Source organism: Zosterops lateralis (genome assembly GCF_965231275.1).
Source record: "Zosterops lateralis genome assembly, chromosome: 15".
NCBI lineage: Eukaryota > Metazoa > Chordata > Aves > Passeriformes > Zosteropidae > Zosterops > Zosterops lateralis.
The window spans coordinates 10150937-10161486 of NC_139775.1; the positions used below are offsets into that span (position 1 = coordinate 10150937).

The 10550-nt window shown below is 43.1% G+C and overlaps 1 protein-coding gene and 1 long non-coding RNA gene across 5 annotated transcripts in view; one reads left to right on the forward strand and one right to left on the reverse strand.

Annotated features, from left to right (window-relative positions):
• The window catches only part of LOC310915516, a 27889-nt gene extending 22952 nt beyond the window's left edge, over positions 1-4937 (reverse strand). The window contains exons 1-2 of the long non-coding RNA XR_014591175.1: positions 3833-4937; positions 965-1168 (exon numbers count right to left, since the gene is read on the reverse strand). This is a non-coding gene — a long non-coding RNA (uncharacterized lncRNA). The remainder of the gene's footprint in view (positions 1-964; positions 1169-3832) is intronic.
• On the forward strand, positions 2026-8897 carry LOC310915514 (lipopolysaccharide-induced tumor necrosis factor-alpha factor homolog). Of its 4 annotated transcripts, none has more exons than XM_083872451.1 (4): positions 2026-2109; positions 5257-5433; positions 5824-5980; positions 6278-8897. In XM_083872451.1, exons 2-4 carry the CDS (start codon positions 5262-5264, stop codon positions 6384-6386), a joined length of 438 nt encoding a protein of 145 aa, XP_083728577.1. In that variant the 5' UTR covers positions 2026-2109; positions 5257-5261; the 3' UTR covers positions 6387-8897. The 4 variants fall into 4 exon arrangements, with proteins under 4 accessions (XP_083728577.1, XP_083728575.1, XP_083728576.1 ...); XM_083872449.1 differs by having other exon boundaries at positions 2078-2193; XM_083872450.1 differs by having other exon boundaries at positions 2099-2174.
• The last annotated feature ends 1653 nt before the right edge of the window (positions 8898-10550 follow it).

Consider the following 10550-nt stretch of genomic DNA (forward strand, 5'->3'; position numbering starts at 1 on the left):
AGGAACAGTAAGGTCAGTCTGGAGCCTTCTCATCTTCAGGCTGAATAACTCCAGCTCTCCCAGCCTGTCTCATAGCAGAGGGGCTGCAGCCCTTGGCACATCTTCATGGCCACCTCTGGACCTGCTTCAGCAGCTCCATGCCCTTGTTATGTTGTGGGCCACAGACCTGGATGCAGCCCTGCAGGTGGAGTTTCCTGAGAGTGGAGCAGAGAGGCAGAGTCCTCTTCCTCGGCCTGCTGGCCACACATCTCCTCACAGGACCAGATTTCTACTTCAAATAAAGCCTGCTGTGTGTGGATAAGGATCTGAGGCCCTGTCTCCATACTGCTGTGTGAGAACACTCTCTGCTTCATTGAGACACTGGGCTGGGAGCCCTACACTTTACCCCACACACCATGCAGTGCTTGAGCCTCACTCAAGTCAGGTGTAATGTAAGCCAGTGCCTCAACTCATGTCCTCACTCAACCAGCCCCATCAATTCTCTGTAGCAAACCTGCCCATTTTGCACAAGAAAATAGTGAATTTTTCACTGAGGATCAGGAATAAATCTCCTTAACACCAATGTAGTATTAAGAAGCATTGTAGTATTAAGGGCATTATTTTTATGGTGCCTGATGGACAGGAGGGTAACTCTGCCTAAGGTGAAGGCTTGGCTCAAGATGGTACAAGTATTTATTAGCAAGGATATATATATTCCTCAGAAAAATGTTGCAGTTGGTTACTTAAGGTGGCCACAGAGCCCATTGACTGGATTGGCCGATTTGTTCCACTGACCACTACACAACGTTCCATTAATTGTGACTTCTGTGTAATTTCCACAGGTGCTGTGGTGACTGGGTCAGCCACAGACTGGCTAAAGGTGATGCTTCTTTTGCCCAGTGCCATCCAGCAAATGGACTGGAAAGACAGAATTAGCAAATGGTGAGAAGGAGGATGGATAATGAGAGGAAATACAGTCACGTACCAGTAATAGGGCAAAAAGGAGAAATACTTGGATCCCCAGGGAGGAGCACAAGCCAGCCTGGACTAGATGCAAAACACAACAGTGAGAGAGCATGGCAGCTGGAGTAAGAAGGCTTTCAGTTGAAGGTCATTCCTTATTTCACCCTGGGAGGTGTGTTCAGTCATGGCTAGTCTCCTCTGGGGCTCCTAAGCTGCTCACAGCCACCTGGGAAAGGGGATTTAGTTAGTAAGAGAACAATTATTCAATTTTAGTTAATCCAGGGCACCAAAGCCCAAATGACTCATGTTCTGCTCCTGAGAAAAATACTATATAATGTGTTTTCTTGATAATGGTGTAAATTTATTCACCTCTGAATCTAGTTCTCATCTCAGTGCTGACGAATCACACTCCACACTCCTCTCCTGTTCCCCCCAAACTGGGGGACTGGAGTATTCGTACCCTCAATACTCTCAGCATCTAATGACATCCTCAAGCACCCATACTTGCAGGTGATTCAGTAAATTACTGTGACTGCAGAGCTTCATGTTGGGTTTATCATCACTTTGGGTGAGACCTATCCTATAATACCTGACTCCTTCCTCCAGGATGGGCTTGAATTGAAGCTTTATGTGTGTTTTTTAGGACAAGGTCCAGGAAAATATTTAAATACAAAATAGGACTTGCACAGATTTTAGATGCTTTCAGGCAAAAGGCCTTATGAAGTGTCCCTGCTGCTAACCTGCAGGGTTTATTAAATCCCTTCAGTCTAAGGTAGATTCACATAAATCAGCATATGAAGCAATCCCTTTTGAAGCCCATTTAGGGATCTGGCCATAATTTACTTTTGTGTTATCTTGGAGCTGGATAGAGGAAAAAGTGATGTACTCCTGTGTTTTCCAAAGGCTGAATCCAATTCAATTGCTTGTAAAGGCACTACCTAAAACCACTGAATCTTGAAAGTTTTGTTGATCATTTCATGTGTTCTCTTATGTTGTCTGAAACACCTGCTCTGGTAAGGCAGGGGGTATTGCAGAATTAGAGAAGTGATTTCCCTGCAGTGTTACAGAACACGGCTGCGCCGCTGACGGGAAAGTTAAAGATTGCTGGTTTCATGAGAGTGAACTCTTGGCCAAAGCCGCGGAGCTCCCGGTAGCCGTGACCGCCAAGTGCGTCAGGAGTGCCTGCACTTCCACAGGCTTTTCCCGGTTCCCGTTCCGCCGGGACACGGCGGGTCCGGGGGAGCGGCCGAGGCGGGTCCGGGGCAGGGCCCGGCCGGGGCAGGGGCAGGGGCAGGGGCAGGGCTGCCCGAGCAACCCCCGCGGCGCCTGCTCGCGGCTCGGGGGAAGGGGAGGAGGAAACGCGGGTGGGGACGGGACGGGACCGGACCAGCCCTGCTGGCGGTGGCTGCACCCGGGCCAGCGGAGAGGAGCAGAGGGACGAGGAGGGCAGGCGGGCACGACCGGGCACGGTGAGGGCTGTGCCCCGCGGGCAGGGCAGGGCAGGGCCGGGCAGAGCGGGCGGCGGGGGGGTTTGCTCCGGGGCCCGAGCGTTCCCTCCCCGGGCCGCTCCCGGGGCTCCAGCGCTCCGGCCCGGCTGCGGGGCGGGGGGAAGCCGCGGGGCGGGGGCCAGGGGCCGGTCCCGCCCGCAGGAGCCCCCGGAGCACCGCGGGCAGGCTGCGGCTTCCCGGCCGGCGGGGTCCCGAGTCCCGGTCCCGTCCGGGAGCGACCCTGGGCGGCGGCTCCTGCCCTCGGCCGTGCGGGCGGGACCGAGCGAGGCCGCAGTTTCGGTTTCCCGAGTGTGGCAGGCGAAAGGTGGCCCTTCCCATAGGGAATGCTTCGGGAACCGCGCGGCAGCCGCTCCCCTGGGACCGGCCCTGCCCCAGGGAGGGGGTTGGTTACAGGACGCCGCTCACAGGATTCCTGGACTATTGATTACTTGGGAAAAGTAACACACTAACTTCTGAAATCTCTCCTGCCAGCAGAACAGACTGTCAGTGTTTATTTCTACTATTTCTACTTTCTATTTGTACTATTTCTACTTTGCCAGTAAAGCATTCAGTGTGACCTCAAAGCCATTTGGTTATTCCTGAAATAATTAATATGTCAAAGTCTCTTTTGTTGTGATCACTGGATTTTATTTTCTCACGCATGCCTGAGAAATTTAAACAACTTTGAGATAATATTTCACAGTAGGTTGGTAAACTAGGAAGTTACTGTCCAGAGTTCAGATGAAGTTGGTGGTCCAAAAAGGTGCTGTTAGGGCTTTGCACTGCAAAAATCCGAGTGCTCTGATAAACCTGTATATGCTGCTGGAGTGTTGAAAAAAATAAGCCTTCAGCCTGTATTTCATTCTCGGTGTTGCTGACTTAGACTCTGATGTGCAGGGAGCCCTCTAACCCACCCGTGGTGTTGGAGGACAACTTGGGATTTCTAGTGAAGAGAACAGTCCAGCAAGTGAAGCAAATGAGAACTGCTGCTCACCACCAACCAAGTGATGTCCAGCCAGTATTTCTTTCCCAACAACCTTCTTCCTGGTTTTATTGCTAAGCATGATGCTTTATGGTCTGGAATATCCCTTTGGTCAGCTAGGGTCAGCTGTTCTGGCAGTGTCCTCTCCTGGGTTCTTGTCCAGCCAAAACCAGCACACTGAGTGGGGGCAGTAGATCATGATTCAGCTCTGTAGTTTAGTCACAAGGAGAAAACTTCTCTTTTCTAAAGAAAACAGAAGATCAATTTTTTTTTTTTAAGTATAGCTATGAGATACTTGTTACTACAAAAATTTACTGAGTTTCAACATCTTTGACTGCTGTCTTGTTCCCCATTCACTCTGCCAAAGCTGCAGTGTGAGTGTGAGAAAGGTGGGAAGGAACAGTGTTTGTCCCAGGCTTACCCCAGTTACTGCTCCAGCACCTGTAGCCACGTCTGTTCTTCTGGACCAGCTCCTGTGTTTGTCCTGGTCACGGGGCTGCCCTAAAAGCCACACTCGATTGAGTGCACAATTCCCTTTGTAATACACCTTTCCACATTTCTGCTAAATCTGCTGGGAAGACTGAGAGACTCCTGAAATATATAAACATTGGTGTTTGCTGGTGTTGTCCCCATGCCTCCAGTGCAGCCAATTAGTCCTGTGTAACCTGGAAGAGTGAACGAACTTGTGACAAGTTCTTTATGGAAGTGTTTATAGACTTCACTGAAATCCCAATGAAAGCTGTGTTGTGTGAGGAGGATAACCAGCAGTATTCCAGGGGCATTTCCATGCTCCAGGAGAGTGGAAAGGCTTATGTCATTGTTGGAAACTTGTGTGCTGGGTCTTACACCAGCTGTGGGCAATTGGAGCTCCTATATAACTTTCACAGCATCATAGAATTAATATTCCAAATACAGGTTGCCTTTCCCAGATAGTTCTGAGTGAAAAAACTTGCATGTGCACAGGGGGATCATATGTAGGACAACAGAATGGAGTGTGGCTCTTGGAGAGCTGTCTGATGGTCCATAGGAGGAAGGGGAAAAGGGAGATGCTTGGTCAGCATTGATGCCATTGAGACCTTGTTCCGTGAAGAAAGTGGTGGGCAGGCTATGGGAAGTTGGGAGGAGAAGAGGAAGTCTGCATTGAAACCACAGTCCTTTCTTGGCAGTGGTCAGCATTCCTATCCTCTGCAACAAAATAACAACTGGTGGAGGACAAGTTGCACTACAAACTCATTAAAATGTTGCTAACAAGCAAAAATGTCAACCTTACATGTATGTGATAGTTGTAAAAGTTTTGAGTTGGGTAGGACTCAATGCTTAATTGTTAATTGTTTTGCTTTCTTTTTCCTTCAGTATAAATACTTCTTATTTCAAATTGCAGCAGAGGTAAATAGTATTTTTTAAATATTTCAGCTTCCCACAAACCAAGCTCATGTTGGTTGGCAACCATCATGTGGCCTGTCATACTGTTCCGTTTTTCAGGTGAACAAGAGGGATTAAAAATAGTATTCTTGGAGAATTAAGAGACTGCTAGATAGTTTACTAATAGAGATGCTCTACCTCCCTGCTTTAGTATTTTTATTTTATAAAGGGAGAATTGGTGCTGGGACAAAGTGTAAAAAATTCTCAGTGAAAAGGAAGTGGGAACTAGGCAGCAAGAACAGCAGTGAAATCAAGATTAACATTTAATACTATCAGAAACAAATACCAGCCAGTTAGTTTTATGGAGGTAAAAACCCCTTTAAATCTAGTTATCTTCTTGCTGTTGAGTTGAGCCTAATTATGTGTCAATTGCCCTTAATAAATAATGTCTTTTGTTATGATTTTCTCTCTTTTCTGTTTTAGATATAATGGCTACTCCAAGTGGCAACCCTGTCCCATCTGCACCACCTTCTTATGAGGAAACCATGGGACTCAATGTGAACTATCCTCACCCCTATCCTGTCCCTGGACAGAAGCCAGATGGGAAGGGAATGAACCCTCCCCCACACATGGGACAGCCTCCACCAACAAATAACCCCAGTAAGCCTCCAAAACTCTTCTGTACCTCATGGTAAGGTGTTAAGTGGTTGTGTGATAGGTGCTGTCAGAAGATGAACCATCGTGGTTCACAGGTGTTCACCACCTGCCAAAAAATATTGAAGAGAATAAGGTCGAAGAATCAATTCTTGTGAATCCCTCAGTGTGCACCAATATCAATAACATCATTTGGCTTTCTTCAGTTTTTAGTGCAGCTTTATTTTTAAGACAGTGTATTTCTGCATTAGGAAATGCCATGGTAATTTCTTTCTGTCATAGTGTATTTCATTGCTCTGAGCCCTAAGTATTTCAGTTATACCTGGTTTAGAGGAAGTTGACTACTACTCTTTTTTTCCTGTTCCTGATGGAGTAAATAGCCATTTCTCTGCTCAGTTACTGTTCAGACGGTGTATGTGCAGCAGCCAGTAGTGTTTTATGACCGCCCAATTCAGATGTGCTGCCCTTCCTGTAACCAGATGATAGTGACACGTCTCTCCTACGACTCAGGAGCTTTGACCTGGCTGTCATGTGGTGGCCTCTGCCTGGTGGGGTAGGTCAATTTGGATTTGCACTTTTACCTTGACTTTTTTTAGCTCTAACGTGTAACTTTGCTTTCTCTGTGGAACCTGAGCCTTTGTGGTTCAATTAGCTTACATCTGCATCTGTGTCCTACAGGACCTTAAAGCAATTCTGGAGTGTTACAGTAATAGACTCCATAGCCATGTGTTTTCTTTCTAAAGCTTATGGCACCAGTTTTACTGATTGTCTTTGGACAAAATACATTTTACCTTCTTGTGTGTATAAAAAGTGGTAAAACAGTGTTTTTCTCCTTTTTTTGCCTTTGCAGGTGTATAGCAGGCTGCTGCTTAATTCCCTTCTGCATTGATGCCCTAAAGGATGTGGATCACACCTGTCCAAAATGCAGTGCTCTTCTTGGTTCTTACAAACGTCTATAGGCGGTTTAAACATTGAGTGATGAAGTTGTTAACACCTCTACTGCCCTGTTTGAAGCTTCATGGAGACCTCCTGTTTTTTCTATGCATCCTGTGACTGGAAACCAATAAAAAGTAATGTTTATTGCTAGTTGGTTTGAATATGCATTTGCTTGAGAGGAGTCTCACTTAGGTCTGTCAAAAGCACATCTAATCTGTATGGGCCACTCAGTCCAGCACCAGTGGAGAGCAATGGAATATTTCCCTTTTTGCTTTATACAGAACAGGTTGGTGATGTTCTTCAGTTAATCTTGTCTCAGGCATGTTGCACATTGTGCTTGCATGAAGACCGTAAAGTCTCAGCACGGGACAAGAGGGAGGACACGTATGGAGAACTGTTTAGGCTCATGCTTTAGCAGCAGCACTGTTTACAAACTTGCAGGGAGTTGCTTCAGAGACACGTGCTGCTCTTTGAAAAAAAGAAATCGTTTGTTGTCATCTTTTCATGAGGACTAGCATTAATTTTAAAACTTTTGTAGTTGGAAGAGAATCAAACCTAAAGGCATCTTCCTTCTCAGATATAGCTTTTTCAAATGGACAACTCAAGCTGTTGTGCAAAAATAGTGATTGAATCTAGTATCTGAATTTTCTTGCCAATTTCAAGTCGATTCATGTCTCTAATCTGAAGTAAAGATATTTATATAGAAGATGTTTGTTCAGTGTTTTTTGTTAGGCTGGAGGCTTTCCTACTGCTGATAAAAAGTCTGTGAAGTATTTTCTTCACCCTGGTGGAAATGCCCAGAGAGCCTTGGCCAGAACATTGGAAAACTTCCTTGTACAATTACGTAAGTCAGCTGATGGATCGTAAACAAACCTCAGCCTTATCTTAAGTCTTGAATTCCACCTGAAATACATAAATAAATACCCAGGCTTTTAGTTGTTGATCTGCTTGTTAATTATTGTTTCTTTATTAAGAAGGTAAAATGTTTGTTAAGGAGTTTCTCTGATTTTTCTAAATTAAATGAAAGATGGGTTTCTGCTTTTAGAAACTTAAGCTGGATACGCTATTTAAGATGATAATCACAAAAAATTAAGGAATCAGGCTCTGAAGGTTAAAGTAATTTCTGTGTCATAAGCAACTTGATCAAACAACATTTTAATGTACATCACAGAATCTGAATCACAAAAATCAAATTAGTTGGAAAAGGCCTTTAAGATCATCATGTCCAACCTGTTGTCCTAATGCCACCTTATCAACCAGACTGTGGTGCTGAATACCACACTCAATCTTTTCTAAAATACCTTCAGTACAAGTGACTCCACCATCTCCCTGGGCAGCCCATTCCAATGTCTGATCACCCTTTCTGTAAAAATCTTCTTCCTAATGTCCAACCTAAATGATAACTGTCCAGAAAAGGCAGACAGGCATTTAAACAAGACTGTGTTAGTAAGAATGTATTAATATCTGTAAAAGAAAAAAGCTAGAATAAATACAAATAAAAAAATTACTGCATTTACTGTTCTTGCCAAATGTGCCTTCTGTAAATATTTGGTATAAGTTAGTTTCTGTTTGAAGTTCAGTAATTTTGTAGATCATGTACAATCTCTTGTCTTAATTAGGTTTTGTAAACTGCTGCTGCTTGTGAGTCAGTCTGCAAGTGATTTAAGAGCTTCTTTGTGTATTTGGAAGAGGTTTCTGGTCTCGTGCCATAAGAATGTACATCACCAGCTACTAACTGGCAAGATGATGGAGATAAAAAGCTGATAGTTTTGTTGCTTTCCACCTTGATGACATGGTACCAACAAGTGCTTTTCTCTGCTGGTGCACCACCATAGTGCTCTGAATTTTCTGTACTGGTGACATGAGCAAGTCCTGTGCCTTACTGGGGAGCAGAATTCCCCCACTGGGTGTCATAGAAAATGTGCTTCTTGTCAGTTTATTGTCAGAGCAAGACAGAAAGAAGCCATGAAGCTCACAGTGTTTCCAAACTTGGGATTTGCTTGCATGGTGGGGAGGATTTTTAATTCTTTTAGTACTCTGTCAGTCTGGTCTGGATAATCCTGCCATATACTCATTTGGTAAGTCTTCCAGTTGTTATTCCCTTAGCTCCCCTTTTCTCTCCAAAGTGATGGTTGGAAAATCTGAGGTGGTGGCACCAGAATGCAAAACACTAAATAAAAATGTTTGTTTTGATTTATGTGCACAGTCTGTTGATTCTCTTTAAGTTCCTTGTATGGATTGAGAATAGGACACACAATGCTGGCAGCTCTTCCTTCTAATTCAGCATTCTGCAAAGCTTTCTGCTGCCCCTTCTATAGTTGTGTTTCCTTAAATACAAAGCCTATGTTTGTTCTCTTTTGTATGGAATGATCTACAGACTCTGCCAAAGTAACCTGCTTTGTTAAACCTGCCTTGGACAAACAAATGCAGGATATAACTTGCTTTGTGTGAAAGCACTTTGTGTTTGATTATGTTGAAATTACTGTTTGTTTTTAAATTTGACTCTATTTAAAATAAAAACTTTGTCTTTCCTATCTAGTGCTTGTAATTGGAAAATTATAATGTATGGAATGTTTCCAAACACGTGGATGGCTGAAATGTTAAGAAAAATAATTACAGGGAGAAATTTTTCTGAGTCTCACCTGGGCCAAGTCTCTGATAAGTGGCATTGTCTGCCTTGCAGACCAACAGTCCCACACAGAGCCACGCTGAAAATGTGTTGTTTTCCTACAACCCAGGTACTAGAAATATTTTTTCAATTAAAACTGTTGAGTAAAACTTTCATTTGCAATGCAACTAAACAAACATATAAAAATATTGCTCCATGTTCACGTACCAGGAATATATATCAAATATCACTGTAATCAATAGGAAAGAATGCCTATTAATCATGAGAGAATACCCTACTTTCTTTCAATGTCTAAATTTTTGTTTGGTTTTTTGAGGTGCAAAAAGCACAGGAAGGCAAGGTTAGCACCTCAAACAAATTTTTTTAAATGCATTGATATTTATTATTTTTATTAAGCAACTTTAGGGTTATTTTGGTAGAAAGTGAGTGTTACATGAGTAATTTTTCCTTGGTAAGGTAAGATACAGAAGGAGCAATGCTGACTTTATGGACTCAAGTTGTTTTCACCTAAGGAAGAAGCACAGGCTATCTGAAAGCCTCCAGCCTCACATTACAGATGCAGGTAAAGCCTTCCCTACACCCACTTTCATGAGTTTTCCAGGATGACTTTGCTTTCTGTTACACTTTGACAGTGTTATATTCATTAGGCTTCTATTTTTAATAGACAGAACTTGCACGTTGTTCAAATTCTGATGAGGCTTGAGCCAGAAGGAAATAAAACTGGTTTTGTCATGCAAAGAGGATAAAAAAAAAAGTTGTTAAAACAAGTAAAAGGCAGCTGATAGCCCTACAAGAGGGAGTTGTTAAGCAAGTTTAGAGTGGTTTCAAGAAGGTGCTATTTTCAGTTGTAGTGATTGTGAAAGGACTTCTGGCAGTTGAGCCACAATAGGTTTTTTTTGAAGAAATTATTTGTCTACTCAAACAAGTTAATTATTATTCATAACTGAGCAGCAGGAGGTCAGTAATGGAGTATACGATAATGTCTTCCTCGGGGTAAAAAGAAGTGCAAATCCTGTGACAAAGGTGTAAAGTTTTTGTAGTTCAGGTGATTGCATTTCATATCAATTTAACCTTTGTGTTCCTATTTGCTTCATAAGATCTGCAATGTGATACAAATTTTTTTTTTGTTTTTGAGGATAACTTTTAATGTATTTTTGTGAGATGAATGCTCTTAAGTATGATATGCTGGGCGTGAATCCAGTATAAAAGTAAATTTGCTGGTGAGCATCTTAGTATTTTTTCAAACCAGGACACTAAAAGGTGCGTGTAAAACCTACTGATTTCAAAGGAAGCTCTTCTTATAACCATTACAATTGATTTTTATTGGGTCTTTTTTTTTTTTTTTTTTTTTTTAAAGAATTTGAAAATTTAGTGTCTATGAACAGGTAGTTGTATGGTCTGGAGGTGCTGAAAGTGGCTGTGTCCAAGTTGAGAATAAACCAAGAGTGAGTAGATGGCTTTTTGAAAGTCCTTTTGTGTTTGGCCGTTTTGCTTCACACTACAGCTTTGTCTTCATAACAAAAAAATACCCCCAAAAAGCAGCTTCAGTGAGCTCCAG

Coding starts and splice junctions, on each gene's coding strand:
- LOC310915514 (XM_083872451.1), top strand. CDS start 5,262: ATGGCTACTCCAAGTGGCAACCCTGTCCCATCTGCACCACCTTCTTAT. Junction 5,434..5,823: donor TCCACCAACAAATAACCCCA/GTAAGCCTCCAA, acceptor TTCTCTGCTCAG/TTACTGTTCAGACGGTGTAT. Junction 5,981..6,277: donor GGTGGCCTCTGCCTGGTGGG/GTAGGTCAATTT, acceptor TTGCCTTTGCAG/GTGTATAGCAGGCTGCTGCT.